The sequence below is a fragment of the Echinops telfairi genome, unplaced genomic scaffold (genome assembly GCF_000313985.2).
Source record: "Echinops telfairi isolate 266 unplaced genomic scaffold, ASM31398v2 ScPeMD7_18;HRSCAF=68, whole genome shotgun sequence".
NCBI lineage: Eukaryota > Metazoa > Chordata > Mammalia > Afrosoricida > Tenrecidae > Echinops > Echinops telfairi.
The window spans coordinates 10,118,616-10,135,083 of NW_022103915.1; the positions used below are offsets into that span (position 1 = coordinate 10,118,616).

The 16,468-nt window shown below is 57.1% G+C and overlaps 1 protein-coding gene across 1 annotated transcript; it reads left to right on the forward strand.

Annotated features, from left to right (window-relative positions):
- The first annotated feature begins 2,405 nt into the window (after nt 1-2,405).
- Nucleotides 2,406-16,226, forward strand: SERPINA1 (serpin family A member 1). The gene is made up of 5 exons (XM_004698779.2): nt 2,406-2,497; nt 8,536-9,173; nt 11,942-12,212; nt 14,108-14,255; nt 15,962-16,226. The coding sequence occupies exons 2-5, from the start codon at nt 8,540-8,542 to the stop codon at nt 16,151-16,153; spliced, it is 1,245 nt and encodes a 414-aa protein (XP_004698836.1). The 5' UTR covers nt 2,406-2,497; nt 8,536-8,539; the 3' UTR covers nt 16,154-16,226.
- The last annotated feature ends 242 nt before the right edge of the window (nt 16,227-16,468 follow it).

Here is a 16,468-nt window from a genome sequence, read left to right on the forward strand (position 1 = left end):
TTCTCTGAGTGTGGGCCCAGGAGGGAAAGAAAACAAGGGAAAGAAAAAAAATGAGTCAAACACTTCCGGTATGCTGCCTAACCAAGCAGAGGACGCAGCCTGGAGGGGCGAGAGTCCGCCTGGGTGTCAAAACTGGGCGGATTGGTCAGAGTGCCCGGAGGAGGCAGCCCAGAGTGCGTGTGCCTCTGGGCTCACGGGAAGGGAGGGGGGGCGGGGAGGAGCAGAGGGGGGGCGGGGAGTCAGAAGAGGAAACTCACCCGGATTCCTCGCAATCTGCCCAGTTCCCGCTGCCCAGGTGCAGGGGGCCCCTCTGCGGCTCAGGTTGCATCTGGCCCTGCACCCCCAATAAGCAACAAGGGCATAGACCCCTGCAGGAAGGATGGGGTCTTCTTGACCACCAGGGCCTGGGTCTGAAGAGGTGCCCCTCATTTGCAAGAGCTGCCCCCCAAGCTGAGGACCAAATGTAGTGGACCCTCTCTCACTGAGACCCACTGGCCCCACCCTGACAGGTGGCCCAGATCCAGGGCTTCTGCCCATGGGCTACAGCAGTCCGGCTGGTGTTGGCTCAAGGCTGGGAGACAAGGTGGCCCTGAATGCTTTCTGGGCAGCACTGTTCATGTGCCCATTTGACAGGTGAGGGAAACTGCGGCATGGGCGGTTAAGTGGCTTCTCTGCAGTCATGCAGGAAAAGAGAGGGTGCAGTTAGCGCCCACACTGTAGCCATTGGCCCCCACTGCCCCCAAAGACGGGAGCTGGTACAAGACACGAGCTGGGAGCTGAGGTTAGGGGAGCAACCGGGGCCGGGGACTGTTTGATTCTAAATAAACTCAAAGCCATCGATCGAGGGGGATCCCGCTCACAGCAAACCCATAGGACAGGGGAGAATTGCCCCCATGGGTTTCCAAGAGTGACTCCCTTTACAGAAGTAAAGGGACCTCATATTTCCTCCCACAGGGCAACTGGTGGTTTTGAACTGCTGACCTTGGGGTTAGCAAGGCAATGCATGACCCACTCCTCCACCAGGGCTCCTGAGTTCCGTCCCAGAACCAAACTCCCTGCCATCAAGTTGATTCTGACTCATCAAAGCCCTACCTGAGGGGGCAGAGTTGTGCCTGTGGGGTCCTGAGGCCACAAATCTGCATGGGAGTAGAAAGTCTCATCTTTCTCCCCAAGAGCCTCGGGCGGTTTAAGCTGCTGACCTTCCAAAGCGCAGCTCACTTTACCACAGCAGGGCTGAAAACCAGGACACTTCTGACCCCTGAACCTCAACCCTTGGTCCACTTGGCCTTTCTCTGGCAAGCCCCACCACCACCACGCCCATCTCCTCCTTGGGGTAGACGGCACCCCAGCCTCAGCTCTCCCACCTCTTCCTGTCCCAAACTAGGGGGCTCCCGTCCCTTGGAAAGGCCCTATTGGCGTGTCCCTGGGGAACGTGCAGAAATAGTTATTTTCTCACTGAAGCGTTGGTGATGCAACTTTACCCAGAGGCACCTGGGAAGAAAGGCCTGGTGACCTACTTGTGTAAACTCAGCCACGGGAAGCCGCGTGGAGGTCAGGTCTGCTCAGTGCACGTGAGTAGCGATGGGCTCGAAGATGACTGGATTGTTTGGGGTGTTGGTGGGTGGGTGGGTTGGTTGGTTGGTTTGGTGGAGGGCCAGGGTCTCCCCAGATTGACCTTATTTCCAACCTGCCCACATGGCTTCCCACGATGCATTTACTCCCGGATGCTGTAAGAGCCACTTCTAAAAGTCGCCGCATGGACTAGGGTCCCCACCCCCCATGGCCCTTGTTTTTTGAGGTACATTACCCTGAAGACCAGCCACTGGGGCCCCTGTGGACTCTGTCCTTGCTCGTTTTTCCAGATCGCCACACCCCTTCTCCTCTGCATGGGCCGCTTAGGGAGGAAGGAGAGTGGGGTTTGAGGAGGAGGAAATAGGAAGGGTCAGGGTCCAGCTGCTAGCCCTGGGCCCCTCACACCCCTGATATTCCTTCATTCCCTTCCTGCCCCACTCCTGCTCCCTGCCACCTCTCCCCTACACTCCTGTCCCAGCCTCCACAGGGATTCTTGTTAGGGTGCCTGCCTTCATCCCTCTACAGTTGCCCAGCGTCCTGCCAGACACCTTGGATGGGATTGGGGGGTGGGGTGGGGATGTCCGTCATCTCTTAACCCTGAGCAGGTGGGGCCCACAGAAGGTGAGCTGGTGGCTTGCCCTGAGCTATAACACCAGCCCCAGCAGGCACTCAGGCTTGCCAGGGCCAGGAAGGGCGGGTCTGGCGTCCACCTGGCTGGCAATAACAGCTTTGTGCAAGGGTGCTTCCTGCCCCTGAGCCTCCGCCCTCCCCGACCCACGGCCTCCTCTGCCACCCGCTCCTCCTTCCTGCGGGCCAGCAGATGACCAGGAGCTCCCGGCAGGCAGCAGCCCTCTGAGCCCTGAGCTGAGGAGAAGGAGGGATTGGACCAACCTGGGAGGTGTGTCACAGCCTCTGAGCAGTCAAGGTACGGGGCGGCACCCGCCAGCTAGTCCCCAGGCCCTCGGGCAAATATGAGGAGAGTGGGACGCCTGCCCAGAACGTGTCGCCCACCCTATGCAAGAGTTGGAGGGAGAGGGGCTCTGGGCTTCGAGACTGCTGTACAGAGAGGAGACTGAAGCCCAGGGAGAGGCAGACTCCTACCCAGGCGGTACTTAGGGCATATCTCAGCGAGGCAGGTGTGAAATCCTGAGGGTCAGCACCTGGTGTGGGGTGGGGAGGCTGACTAAGGAGACAGACCAGGGGCCCTGGGACCAGACAATAGTGACGAGTCCTCTCTGAGTCTCACTTTCCCACTTCTGTAAAGCCAGGGATTCATACCACCTCTCAGGGGTACTGAAGTGCTGAGAGAGAAAATGCCTGACACAGGGTCCAGCTGCCTAGGCGGTTCCCCCATCCCCTAGCCATCCCGAGGACCCTTAACCCCACCAACCACCTGAGACACCACCCCATAGTACCCCAGGCCCCACCCCACAACCACCCCAGACCCCACCCACCATGCATCCCAGGCCGCTCACCCCAAAGCCACCCCAGACCCCAAACTACAGTCACCCCAGACTCTACCCTACAACTGCCTCAGGCCCCCACCCTAAAGCCATCTACAAGCCCCCACCCCACGACCACCCCAAGATACCTCAGAGTCACTTCGAAACCCCACCCGACAGACACCCAAGATCCCCACCCCCACCAGCCACCCTGAAAACCCAAACACACGCTGCCACCCAAGACCTCCACCTAACCTGCCATCCTAAGGCCCTCTCTCTGGCAGCCACCCCAAGCCCCACCTCCACTGCCAGTTGGGGGTCCTCCTGCCCTGGGCTGTGTCAGAGGGGGACAGCTTGACCAGCTCCAGTTAGTCCTCGAAGCTGCCCAGTGAGGTGGGTCCCATCTGGTTCTCACTCGACAGATGGGGAAACTGAGGCACGGGGCGATCCAACCACTAGCTTAGGGCCCCACAGCCAGTGGGGTCACAGCCTGTTTCACAGCTGAGGAAGCCAGCACCGAGGGGCCGAGGGCTGGTCTGAGGCCCCCCACAGCAAGGGCAGTGGAGCTCGGACTCCTCCCCAGTCTGACGCCTTCCCAGAGGACCTCAGAGACACTGGCCTGTGGAGTCCCAAGGAGGAGGCGGGTGGGGGCTGATGGAGCAACGCTGTACTCCACCAGCGTCAGCGCCCGGCTCCGGGTCAGGACAAAGCAGAGCAGGTGCGCCACACGGAGGATATGCACAGCTACGTTAGGTGCCTGCAGAGGCCAGGGAAGGCGGTGGGTGCTCAGCAGGGCGGGTCTGTACAGAGTGAGAAGCGTGCCCAGTGCTACTCTGTCTCAGTAGGATTGCTCAGAGAGGAGGAGACTGTACGGAAGACAGCAGACCCAAGGGAAGGAGTGACGAAGGATACTTTGTATCCATGCCCAGGGCCGTGCGGGAGACTCTGTAACAAGTGGAGAGACACTCAGGAGAATCGAGTGGGGAGGGTGGGTGCTGGATCTGCGGTGGTGGGTCCTGAATTGGTGGGGCACAACCTGTTTGATGCAGGTGGAGGGTGAGCAGATGACTGAAGGAGGGGGGTGGGGAAGAGGGAGGGGTGGCGTTTTGGGCAGAGGGACAGCCAGCTAGTGGCAATGAAAGCAGGTTGGTCCAGGAGCAAGCCTGTTGTAGCGGGGAGGGGTTGTCACAGCCAGGGCGGTGGCCTTTGCTCTGGGCAAGTGGGAGCCACGGGGGGAGGGGATGGGGGCTCAGGCAGAGAGAGGGTGAGTGGACTTCCGTCTTCCAAGAGGCCACAGTTGGACGGGACTGAACTTGGGGCTCAATGCCCAACCACCTCTCCTGGGACGACGGTAGGAGCACATTCCCCAGGGCACACGAGCAGGCCCGGGGCACAGGTGGTGGACCACTGCTCTTCTAGTGACTTAAGCAGCAGGCCTGGTGACCTGCTTCCCAACGGTCACAGCCTCAAGACCCTTGGGGGGCAGTTCTCCTCTGCACACGTGGGCGCCTTGGAGCTGGAACTGAGCCTCCTTTGGCTCCGAGCAGCCTGGAGCTAAAGACCCTACTGTGTGCCCTGTAAGCTCGTTTTTTTTCTGTGGCCCAGGCACGGGGGCAGCGATGCCCATACAGATGGAAATACTTCCTGGCTCAGAGAGGTGAAGCACCTTTCCTGAGACCTCCCCGTTCTTCCCGGGCAGCTCCAGGCAAGAGTGGACGGAGCAGAGTCCACCTGACTCCAAAGCCAGACTCTTTGTGCAGGAGACCTTGTGTCAGGCCTTCCCAGGCCTTCCCAGGCCTTGGTCCTGCCCTGCCTTCCCCTCAGGGAAGCCCACGGCCTCTCTGTAGGTCAGACTGGCTTTGCGGCTTCAGGGGAGGGGCCCTCTCCTTCCGGGACTCAGTTTCCCCACCTCTCAGATGGGGCAGTGGCTACTTCAGCCCAGCCCTGGAGTCGGCTCAGGCCTTGACAGGTCCTGCTACCACGAGGAGTCAGAGTGGGGTAGGCCTGGCCCATCTCAGTCCTCCTGGGACTGTGGGGGGTTATGCAGGGCCAGAGGGGGTGGGGATTCCATGTCCAGCAGTGGACTTTGTTCGTATTTGTCCCTCTGATAACAGCAATGACCTTGGTTAATCATCACCAGCAGCCCCCCACCCCCTCCTCGTCCCCGGTTGCCCACTGCTTAAATACAGACGGGGCCAGAACTCAGTCTCCTCCGCCATTCGGCCTGGGGACAGTTGGTTGTAAGTATCCTGATGGGGAGAGCCTCCGGGTGGGTGAGGGGCCAGCCAGAGGCCCCAGGAGGACAGAGCCTGCTGGGCCTTGGCCCCCTGTTACCCTAGGACATCCCTCTTTGCCCCTAAGCCAGCCCAGGGGTCCCCAGGCCCACCAGTGAATGCTCATGAGGAGGCAGGGGAGGGAGGGCAAAGGTTAGCTACAGTCTATACAAGAAGATGTCAGCCTGGCCTCTATAGGAAGACGTGGGGGTCGGTGCTGCATCCACTGTCCTGGGCTCCGGAGGCAGATGACCAGGCTGCAGCCATTAGAGCAGGCTTCTCTTTGCCTGGCTCTGGGGTCTGACACCGTCTCTCCTAGTGCTGGGGTTTACACCTTCCAACCTCTCTAGAGATGAGGTCTTCTTGCTCAGGGCGGGGACACTAGGGACTCAGTCCAGACCCTTCCCCCTGGTTATCTGGGCATCCATCCCTCCAGACATACCTGAGAACAGAAGTGTGGCCTCGGCTGCATATGGGTCCCCGCTACCTGCACAGGGACCCCTGAGCACCTCTCAGGCAGAGGGCTCCAGGTGAACATCCTGAGTGCACACTCTGGGCTGGCAGCTGCTAAGCTCATTTCACTAATGAGCACATTGGCGTCTGGCCACACACTCTGGGGAGGCTACTAGGATGACCCTGGAGGAGGACACTGGGGACAGAGAGGCTGAAAGCTTGCCCTACATCTCACAGCAGCCAGGATTCACACTTAGGCCGCCTGGGTCTCAGACACCAGGGTCTCAGCCAGGGACCCAGAGCCTGGCCTTTCCCTGGGCCCTCTCTCTGGTGCTCAGGGACGGTCGGCAGAAGTTCAACTCTCTTCTTGTGCAAAGTGTAGACAGCCTTTGCCCTGCACCTCTGCCTCCTCACCCCCCATGGTCCTGGTGCTCTGGCATGTTCTGGAGATGGGCCCCGGAAGGTGGCCCGGGCTGGGCTGGCTCGGATAGGTCACCAGCAGCATCAGGGCAGCTCCCTAGCTTTCTGGAGAGCTTCCTCGGGCCAGCGCTGCTCAGCACTCTGGATGCATTTCATCCACCCTCTGGGTCCTTTCCAAGGGATGACATGGGGTTCAGAGGTGTGGAGTGACTCGTCTGGGGTCACACAGCGAATAGCCAGTTAAATCAGGTAAGCTGACATCCATCCAGACCCCAGTCACGAAGGGCTGTGCCCCCTCCCCACCCAGCCCCACCCCACCAGACCACCATGTCCCTTGCCCTGTCCCAAGGCTGTTGGCTCCGGTTTTGCACGTCCAGATGATGGCCGCTGCAGTCGCTTCCAAACCCAGGTGACCCCATGCATGTCAAAGTAGAACTGTGCTCTCTAGCATTTTCCAGAGCTGGCGTTTCTGGGCTTAGACAGCCAGGCCTTTCTTCTGAGGCACCTTAGGGTGGAGACAAACCTTCAACCATGCAGCTCGCCGCTGGGCATGTTTACGGCTTACACTGCCTGGGGGCTCCGGAAAACCAACCAACCAAACTGCCATGAAGTCAGTGCCGACTCGCGGCGCCTTATAGGACAGGGTAGAGCTGCCTCTGTGAGTTTCCAAGACTGTCACTCCTTACGGGAGTAGAAAGCCCCATCTTTCTCCTACGGCGTGGCTGGTGGTTTCAAACTACTGACCTTTTAGTTAGCGGCCCAATGTGTGCCCACCATGCCACCAGGGCTCCTTTGTACACAAAGAGAGAAGGATTCAATGAGAGAGGCAGAGACAGAAAGGCAGAGAAGGGTGATGTATCACTACAGGCGATTCTGGAAGCAAATGCCTAGGTCAACAGCCAGTTCTGTAACCTCCCAGCTCAGTGGTTTGCAGGAAGCGCCATGACGGCTTTGTGCCTTGATTTCTCCATCAGTAAACTGAGGCCACTCACAGTCCTTCCCTCTCGGAGAGAAGAGTGAACAGAACAGAAATGCATTGACAGCAGTGGTGGCACCAATGCCATGAGGCAGACTTTAGTTGGCTTTAGTACAGGGGAGGTTGGCTTTAGTACAGGGTTCAAACCCTGCCAAGTCACACCCAACTCACAGCAACCCGGCAGGATGGGGTAGAACTGTTCCTTAGGGTTTCCAAGACTGAGAATCTTTGTGGGACCAGACAGCAGCATCCTTTCTTAGCTGGGCTGGTTGGTGGGTTTGAACCCCTAGCTTGGCTGTTAGCGGCGCTTAATCTACCGTAGCCCCCAGTCGAGGGTGAAATAACTAACAAGCAAACACTTGGAGAAATGAATGTGACAATTTCCAAATTCAGAGGGAGTTTGAACAGGGTCAGTGGACAGTAGCAGCCCTGTCCAGGTTGGCAGACCTGGCCTGAGGCTACTCAGTGTATTTAGCATCCCCACCCTGGCTGAGGCCCAAACCCCTTCTGATCTCGGAGACCTGGACAGATGGGGAATTTCCATCAGCCTGGGAGGGCTGGCCTGAAGTCCAGCCTAGGGAGGCAACAGGCCCTAGGAGAGTGGAAATGTACGGCTAATTTGAGCAGCTTCTCCTGCCCTGACGCCCTAGCTAGTTTCAGAAGCACGTGAGCAGGGGTTACGTGATGTCTGTTTAGCCCTCCTGGTTTCTTTAAAGGCTCAAGGGCCAGAGAGGAGGTGGTGGCCGCAAGTGACCCTGAGCTTGAATATGGACTCTGATTGGGTGGAGACCTGGGCGGCGGATTCGTTAATGCACGAGGCTGCTAGCCCCATGGTCAACTCCGTTGGGAGCAAAAATGAGGCTTTTTACTCAGGTCAAGAGTTACTGTCTCAGAAACCCACAGAGGCAGTTCCTACACTGCCCTCTAGGGGTGCTGTGAGGCGAATGTGCTGGCTGGCAGTGAGTTTGGGCCCCGGTGGAGCTGTCAGCCGAGGAGTTCAGAAAGTATGCTCGGGACCCAGGCTGCGTGACCTTGTGGTTCTGGACCTGCGTTTTTTACTTGTTCTGTGACCCTGGACAGGTAGCTCCTCTACCTGCCTGGGCCTTGACGTCCCAATCTGTAAGTTGGGGGTGGTAATATTACGTCCTCCCTGGGGCGGGCAGAAGGCTTCCATGAGTGGAAAGGAGGAGAGTGGTGAGAACAGTCCCCAGGTCCCCTCTTGCTGGTCTTTGGGTTCAATCGGGAGGGATGCTGTCATGCCAGGGGCCGCTCAGGTCGGAGCTCGGCACACAGCCAGCACCTAAGGAGCCATGTGCCCCCGTGCCCGGCATTGGCCAGTGGCAGTGGGAGGTCCCCGTGGCCAGACTCTGAAAGCTCGTATCCTCTTTCTCTCTGGCAGGACAATGCCATCTTCCATTTCTTGGGGCCTCCTCCTGCTGGCAGGTCTATGCTGCCTGGTCCCCGGCTCCCTGGGCGACACCACCCAGGACACAGAGGAGTCCAAGCATGAGCATGACCAGCACCCAGCATGCCACAAGATCGCCCCGAACCTGGTCGACTTCGCCTTCAGCATGTACCACCAGGTGGCTCAGAAGTCCAACACCACCAACATCTTCTTCTCCCCGGTCAGCATCGCCGTAGCCTTCGCGTTGCTCTCCACAGGAGCCAAGTCCGACACCCACAAGCAGATCCTGGAGGCCCTGAAGTTCAACCTCACAGACACGCGTGAGGCCCAGATCCAAGAGGGCTTCCAACACCTCCTGCACACCCTCAACCAGCCCAACAGCCAGCTGCAGCTGACCACCGGCAACGGGATCTTCGTCAACCAGAGCCTGAAGCTGGTGGAGAAGTTCCTGGAGGATTCTAAGAAGCTGTACCACTCCGAAGCCTTCTCCGTCAACTTCAAGGACAGCGCCGCCACCAAGAAGCTGATCAACGACTACGTGGAGAAGGGCACCCAGGGGAAAATCGTGGATCTGATCAAAGAGCTGGACGAAGACACGGTCTTGGCTCTGGTGAACTTCATCTTCTTCAGAGGTACGTGGCGCCGCCCACCCCAACTCGTCTCCCTGGGAACATCCCTAACCTGCCTCCATCCCTCCATTCTGCTCTCCCACTCCCTTCGGAGAGGCCACCTTGGGCCTGCCAGTGTACCTCAGTACGGGCCAGCAGGGCTTCTGTTGGGGAACAGCGTGGGAATGCTGGGCCGGCAGATTCCAGTTGTCTTCTGGGCAGGACTTTTCCGAGCGTTTACCGGTCAGCCTCTCCCAGGGAGAGAGAGGGGGCAGAAGGTGTCGTGTTTCCTAAAATATTGACTCAGACATTTTTTTAGAAGTGTTTCTAAAGGGAGGGGATTCCTGGCAGCACAGTGGGTCCTGCATTGGGTTGCTAGCTGCAAGGTCAGCAGTTCAAAACCGCCAGCCTCTCCAAGGGAGAAAGATGAGGCTCTCTACTCCCGTCAAGAGTTACAGTCTCAGAAACCCATCGAGACAGTTCTACCCTGTCCTACAGTTCTCACCATGAGTCAGAATTGGCTCTATAGCAGTGGGTTTTAAAGAGTTACAGCCTCGGAAACCCACCAGGCCAGGTCTTCCCTATCCTGTAGGGTCCCTATGAGCCAGCATCAGCCCCGTGGGAGCGAGTTCGATTCCTGAGTCAACCTGAAGGGAATTGCGTTTTATGGAATAGACCTTGGTGGCCTCTGTTGTGGTGGAAGGAGCGTTGGCGTTGCCGTCAGAGAGGCCTGGGTTTAAATCCTGACTCCACTGGTTATGAGCTGCAAGACCAGGCATGAGTCAGCCCCTTGGCCTCTCTGGGGTTCCAGTTTTCGTGAATAATCACGGAATAAGGAAACTCTTGCCACCACGCGGGCTATAAGGCCCAGACAAGTTAGGGAACCCCTGGGTGTTGCCAATGACGAACACATTGGGTTGCTAACCGGCAGGTGGGTGGTTCAAGTCTACGTAGAGGCATCTCGGACAAAGCTGGGGTCTACCTCCAAACCCTCAGCTGAACCCTGCAGAGAGGGTGTCCGGTGACAGTCTGACACGGCGGGGCTGCCATGGCTCGGAAGGGCCTCATCAGCAGCTGTCGTGGTGGCTGTGAGGTGCCACCGAGGCAGTCCCGGCCCACAGCGACCCTGCACCCAACAGAATGAAACCCTGCACGGCTACACCGGCCTCACCCTCCTTCCTCCGCCTGAGCCCATGGTTGCAGCCGGATGTCAACTAGCAACTAGCTCAGAGTTCTAAGAAGTTAGAAAGCACAGAGACTGTCCATTGTGGGCACACAGCTAAGGTCGCACCGGAGCCTGCTGCTCTGCTTCTATGTGTGCAATATGCAGGGAGGGAGCCCGCAGGCCTCAGAGAGCGCTCAGCATGATGGCAATGGTTGGGGTGCCCCACAGGAATCCACTTGGGGATCCCAAGTCCAAAACCCAGGGCTGCGTGCTTCACACGTCTGGCTCTCTGCCTCTGGAGGCAGAGTGGGCCATGTGGATCAGAGACCAGTGTGACCGCAGGCAGGCCTCATCCCCTCTCCAACCCCAGACAGTGTGTTGGGCTCTGTGGTCCTCAGAGTATACCCCCACTCTGGCCTGCCATGATGGTGATGCCCCTGCTACACCACCCCCTACTGGTGTCATGGAGAACAGCCCACCCCAGGGACTTGCATCTCCTGTGTTGGGTTCAGGAAAAGACCTTTTGCATGGCTACAAGGACTTCCCTTTGAGGGTTGGCTGAACCACTTGTTTATTATGAGTTAGGGGTCTTCAGACCTCTCCAATAATTGTGACTGCTCAGCACCACCCTGACCCACCCCAAGCCAATCTCCGGTGAACACAAAGCTCACCTCGAATAACTTAATCTGCAAGGTTAAGATTAAACTGAGTTGGTGCCTCGCTTAGATGGCTGCTTATTTGAAGACAAGCCTTTAAGACCCCAGACAGCATTCTTTCTGATAGCCCGGCACCATCCAGTTTCTTTACCACACTTTGCTCTAGCACCCTTATCTTCAGTGATCTCTCCATGAGGGCGAGTATTGAGTGAGGTCCTGTCATAAGAACTCATTCATAGATCTATGATTTATATATGACTCTGGTTCACTTTAGAGACATTGAGATAGTTAAGGTTTATTGTGCCGACCTGGCTGATAAACACGTGGGATTAACTGAAGGACAGAGAGATAAATGGCTCAATGAGCCTCGCCTTTTGGTTCTCGGGTCTCTTGCTCTCTGATGGTCAGACCAGGGTACAGCTGCCTTAGCCTGTTCCCTGCTTCAGCTGGCAAGGCTCACTTCCTGCAAGACATCCCTGAGAAGAAGCCACATGGACCTACCCCGATGAGCCCTGGGTGCTGGAGCAGCCGTGTGGAGACCCCTGCCAGCGCTGAGATATTTACATGCTCACTGATTCAGCTTTCCTCCTGCAGCCGGCATCATTGCTTCTGTTTTGTGAGATGGAGGAGGACTTTGTGGATCGGTGTCGGACATATAGGCTAATGTTGGACTTATGGGCTTGGGCAGCACTGGGTTGGGATGCTTTCTGAATGTGCACTTACCCTTTATATAAAACTCTCTCTTATACGTATGAGTTTCTGTGGATTGGTTTCCCTAGTTTACCCAGACGAACACAGACATCATCCTCATTACAGAACATTATATATCACCACCCTGGGGCATAAGGTGATTCAACTGGTAGTGGGCAGTGTCTCACCAGGAGCCTCCGAGTTTACCTTGAGCCCCAGGCCCACCACCCTGACCTGACCCTGGTGCTGGCCCTGACTAATGTCGCTCCCTCTGTCTCCAGGCAAGTGGAAGAAGCCCTTTGAGGAGGAGCACACCGAGGATGGGGGCTTCCACGTGGATGAGACGACCACAGTCACAGTGCCCATGATGAGCCGCCTGGGCATGTTCAACGTCCACTACCACACGGAGCTGTCCAGCTGGGTGCTGCTCATGGAGTACTTGGGCAATGCCACCGCCATCTTCATCCTGCCCGAACAGGGTAAACTGAGGCAGGTGGAGGACCAGCTCACCCAGAAGACCCTCTCCACGTGGCTGGAGGATAGATACCCAAGGTGAGCCCCCACGCAGGAACCGGGCCCCATCAGGACCAGCCAGAGGGCTGGGCAGCGTAGACACCACACCCCTGGGGGCCACAGAGGCCATGGTGTCCTTCTGCCTGCAGCTGGAGCCCCGGGATCAGCTCCTCAGCACCAGATAAATGCTCTGAGGCTGACCCTTCCCAATGGCCAGTCCTTCTGGGGCAAGGAGAGGAGAGCCTACAGGTTGTTATGGGAGACCCATGACCACCGGGTAGGCCAGGAGGGCGATGGAGTTGAAGTTCAGGGTAGACTGACAACAAGCCGGTTGACTACAGGAGCCTGCTTGGAGAAGACCTGAGATGGCAGAGAGTCTGGAGCTGAGACTGTCCGTGGAGGGCAGTAGGGCCCCCTGGCACTACATCTCGGGGCGTTACTGGGCATCCTGGGGGTACAAAGATACTTGCGCACACACCTCCTTCAAGGGTGCAGGTGGACCTCCTTCAGGGGTACAGCGCAGGTGTGGCGAGTGTAACACCTTGAGAGTTTACAGCCACCCTGCATCCAGCAGGTCCGTTGGTGCTCCGTGTCTCCATGTCACCTGTTGGTCATGCCCATTGTATTCCCCACAAGCATGCAGATACAATAACATACATGTATACACATGCGTGTGGGACACACTCACACGCATCCAGGCACAAATACATACAGCCACTCCCATGCACACAACCATGCACACAGGTATGCCTAGAGGCACAGGCATACACACACATACACATGGAGACATGACCACACTGTACTGACACACACTGAGTAAACAACAGTGTGGGGCCAACCTAATTTCCATATGTACTGGAACATCTAAATCCCTGGAACGTGCTTTCTTGGCTGCAAGTGGAGCCCACATGCCCTCCAGGTCTGCCCATGTATTCACTCATCCGTATATGCATCCGTGTTCTGTGGCACTAGTTCCTTCTTCCCATTCCAGAGCCGAGGTACTAACAGCTAAACGACGGAGGGACACGTTCATAGAGGTTTTAATGCCTTCAAGTGGGTGACCCCTGTATGAGTCCGGGTTGACTACAGAAACAAATACATAGACACTGCTATGTGGCTAAGAAAGAGCTTTATATCAAAGAGAAATTATATATTGAGAAACTATCTCAGCCCAGTCCAGATCAAGTCCATAAGTCTGTTATTAGCCCATATGTCAGATACTAGTCTGCAAGTCCCTCTTTAGAGTCACACAGCACATGCAATGATGCCAAATGCAGGAAGATCACAGGCCAGGGGGTAGAAGGTCTTGTGGATCCAGTGGCAGTGGAAGCATCTCGACGCAGGCACAGGTCTCCACGTGTCTCCTCCGGCTCTCTGAGGGTCTCCACAGCAGGAAAGGGAAGGCAGAGAGACTGGGTCTGGCCTCCGGTGAGCTGCTTATCTCCATTTTGCCTCCAAATGAGGCCATCAAGCTGCGATCTGATTGACAGGCTAGATTCCACCCCTTTGCTTAAGTTGACAGGAGATGATGTAACTGCCACAACTACCCACCCACCTCCGGCCCTACCCCACTCTTGTCCCTGAACCCCAAGAGATGGCCAAGTGCAAAGCACCTGGAGTGTATTGGAGAATCTTGAAGAGCCATCTTCTTACTCCTGTCGGTCCCCCTCTCGGTCCCCGTCTCTCCTCTTGAAAGAAGATCACTGAGCGACCCAGAGATGGGACCTCACCCCAAACATCACCAGGTCCCGAGGGCCACACGGAGGCTCAGGGGCCCTCAGAATAAGACCTGCTTTGCCGAGGACACACTGGTTGGGGCTGGAGGGGCTCCTTGTGTGGGGGTGGGGGAGCATCAAGAGATGGCTTTTACCCTCTGCTGAGTGCGGACCTGCGCTGAGATGACAGCCTCTTTCATGGTTTTTCCTGTTTGACAGATCGGCCAGTGTGTCTCTCCCCAAGCTGTCCATTTCCGGAACCTACGACCTGGTGGAGATCATGGGCAAACTGGGCATGACTCACGTCTTCAGCAATGCAGCCAACCTTTCGGGTATCACTGAGATGGCACCCCTGAAGGTGTCCAAGGTGAGAGCACCCCCAGGGAGCACCGGGGCCTTGCGTCGGGGGCTACCGTGTTCACAAACTCGGGGCTACAGGGGGTCAGGGGCTACAGATCCCCTGAGAAGTCCACGGCATCGTGGCCTGGCATGTGGCCAGTTGGCTGATGGGAGGGGAAGCCATCATGTGCCTCTGGCAGGCCAGTGACCTGGGCTGCACCCTCCCTCATGAGACACCTTCTGTCCCACCTTTCTGCCACTGTGACTCAACTTGCTGGGTGTTCCGGTGTCAAGTCACGGAGACAGAGGTCCATCGCGGAGGGTGGGGGTGTCAGCTGGGCAGGAAGGTCACTGAGGCAGTGAGAGGCCATTGAAGAACCAACGACGCCCCGTTGCTCCTGTGGCCTAGACGCCTGGCGTGACCTTTGAAGGTCACTGTCAAAGTCCTGGCCTCAAAGAGCCTAGTGGCAGAAAAAGACAGGCCTGCAAGGCAGACCGAAAGGGAGGTGACTGTCCCCATCCTGTCCCATAAGGTCAAGAGAGGCCAGGTAGGGAGAGCAGACAGAGGTCCAGTATGGGGAGGTCAAGGTAGGCGAGGGACAGACGCCGATCAGGAGGAGAGCTCAGCCAGGTGAGGGGACCTAAGAAGGACCCAGCCTGGGGAGGGGAGAGGGCGGGTGGAGCTGGACGGGGGTGGGGTGGGGGTGGGGGTTTTGGGTACACAGCCTGTGACCAAATGATGGGGCCCACAGGTGCCAGACCGAAGATTTCAATGATATCCTGCCCCCCCCCCCACACACACACTCAAACTCACACACGCACACTCAAACTCACACACACACACTCACATACATACAAGCCCACATACGTCCTAACAAATATGCATGCATACACACACCCATTATTCTACACATATAAAGATACACAGATACACACAAAAATTACACAGATGTACCTATGATTGCACACATATAAATCCATACACATACACATGTGAATGCACACACGTGATCACACGCCTATAAACACATATATACACATGCATGCACGCATACGAATACACACAGGCACACACAGCAATGCCCCACAGGTACAGATACTAATGCCTGGATGGGCATACACCAAGGGAAATTCATGAACATGCAGATATGATAATATACATGTACACGTGTGCATGTAGGATACACACACATGCAGGCACAAAATGTATATAGGCGCGCACACACACACAACCATGCACACAGGTAAGCACAGAGTCATAGGCACACACCTGCATACAGACATGACCACATAAATGTACACGTGTGCATGCAGAATATACTCACACACACATGTGGATGTGTGTTCATGCATGCACACATGTCTTGAGTGCCTGCATGATGTTGGCCTATTATGTGAATAACCACAGCATCTGTTGAACAGCTGGGCTGCCCCCACTTAGGAAACGGAGGCTTTGAGAAGCTAGGTCCTCTCCCTGCTGGGACACACTCAGCCGGAGAAGTGGACCAGAAGCCAGGTCCCTGTGCTGGCAGGTTCCTTCCCCTCCACCACCCTGTGGCAATTGCCTGCGACCCTCTCAGGGGCTGGCCCTTGCCTAGCAAGAAGACCAAGCTCCTGAGAGGTGGTCATGGTGAGCAGTGCCTCTGCAGCTGGTCCCATACCAGGGCTGGGCAGGATGGTGCTGCCCACTCTGCCCCCACCCCTGCAAGCAGCTTCTCTGCTTTGGTCCCTCAGGCGGTGCACAAGGCCATGCTGACCATCGACGAGAGAGGGACGGAAGCTGCCGGGGCCACGGTCTTGGAAGCTATTCCCATGTCTATGCCCCCCACGGTCTCATTCAACCGTCCCTTCCTCCTGATCATCCACAGCAAGGAAACCAAGAGCCCTCTTTTCATAGGCAGGGTGGGGAACCCCTTACAAAAGTAACTACCACCCTCGCCCAGCCCCCACACCCAGGGCAGGTCTCCTGGTGAAGCAATAAAAGGGCTGCCTAACCAAACTTGAGTATGGGTGCTTCAGTCCCCCCCCACCCGTCCCCAAGGGTCCCTGTCCTTCCGAAGGACCAGTGTGGATTCCGGGTCACAGGAATCCCACTGACGTATTGTTAAGTGCTTGCTGTGTGCCAGGCTCGGGGCTGGGCACAGGGAAGTGAAGAGGAGGCACCGGCTGAAGCCCACACACTACACGGGCGGTTGCCCGAGCCTGCTGCTGCAGACGTGCAGACTCCCCGACCCGTCTGGG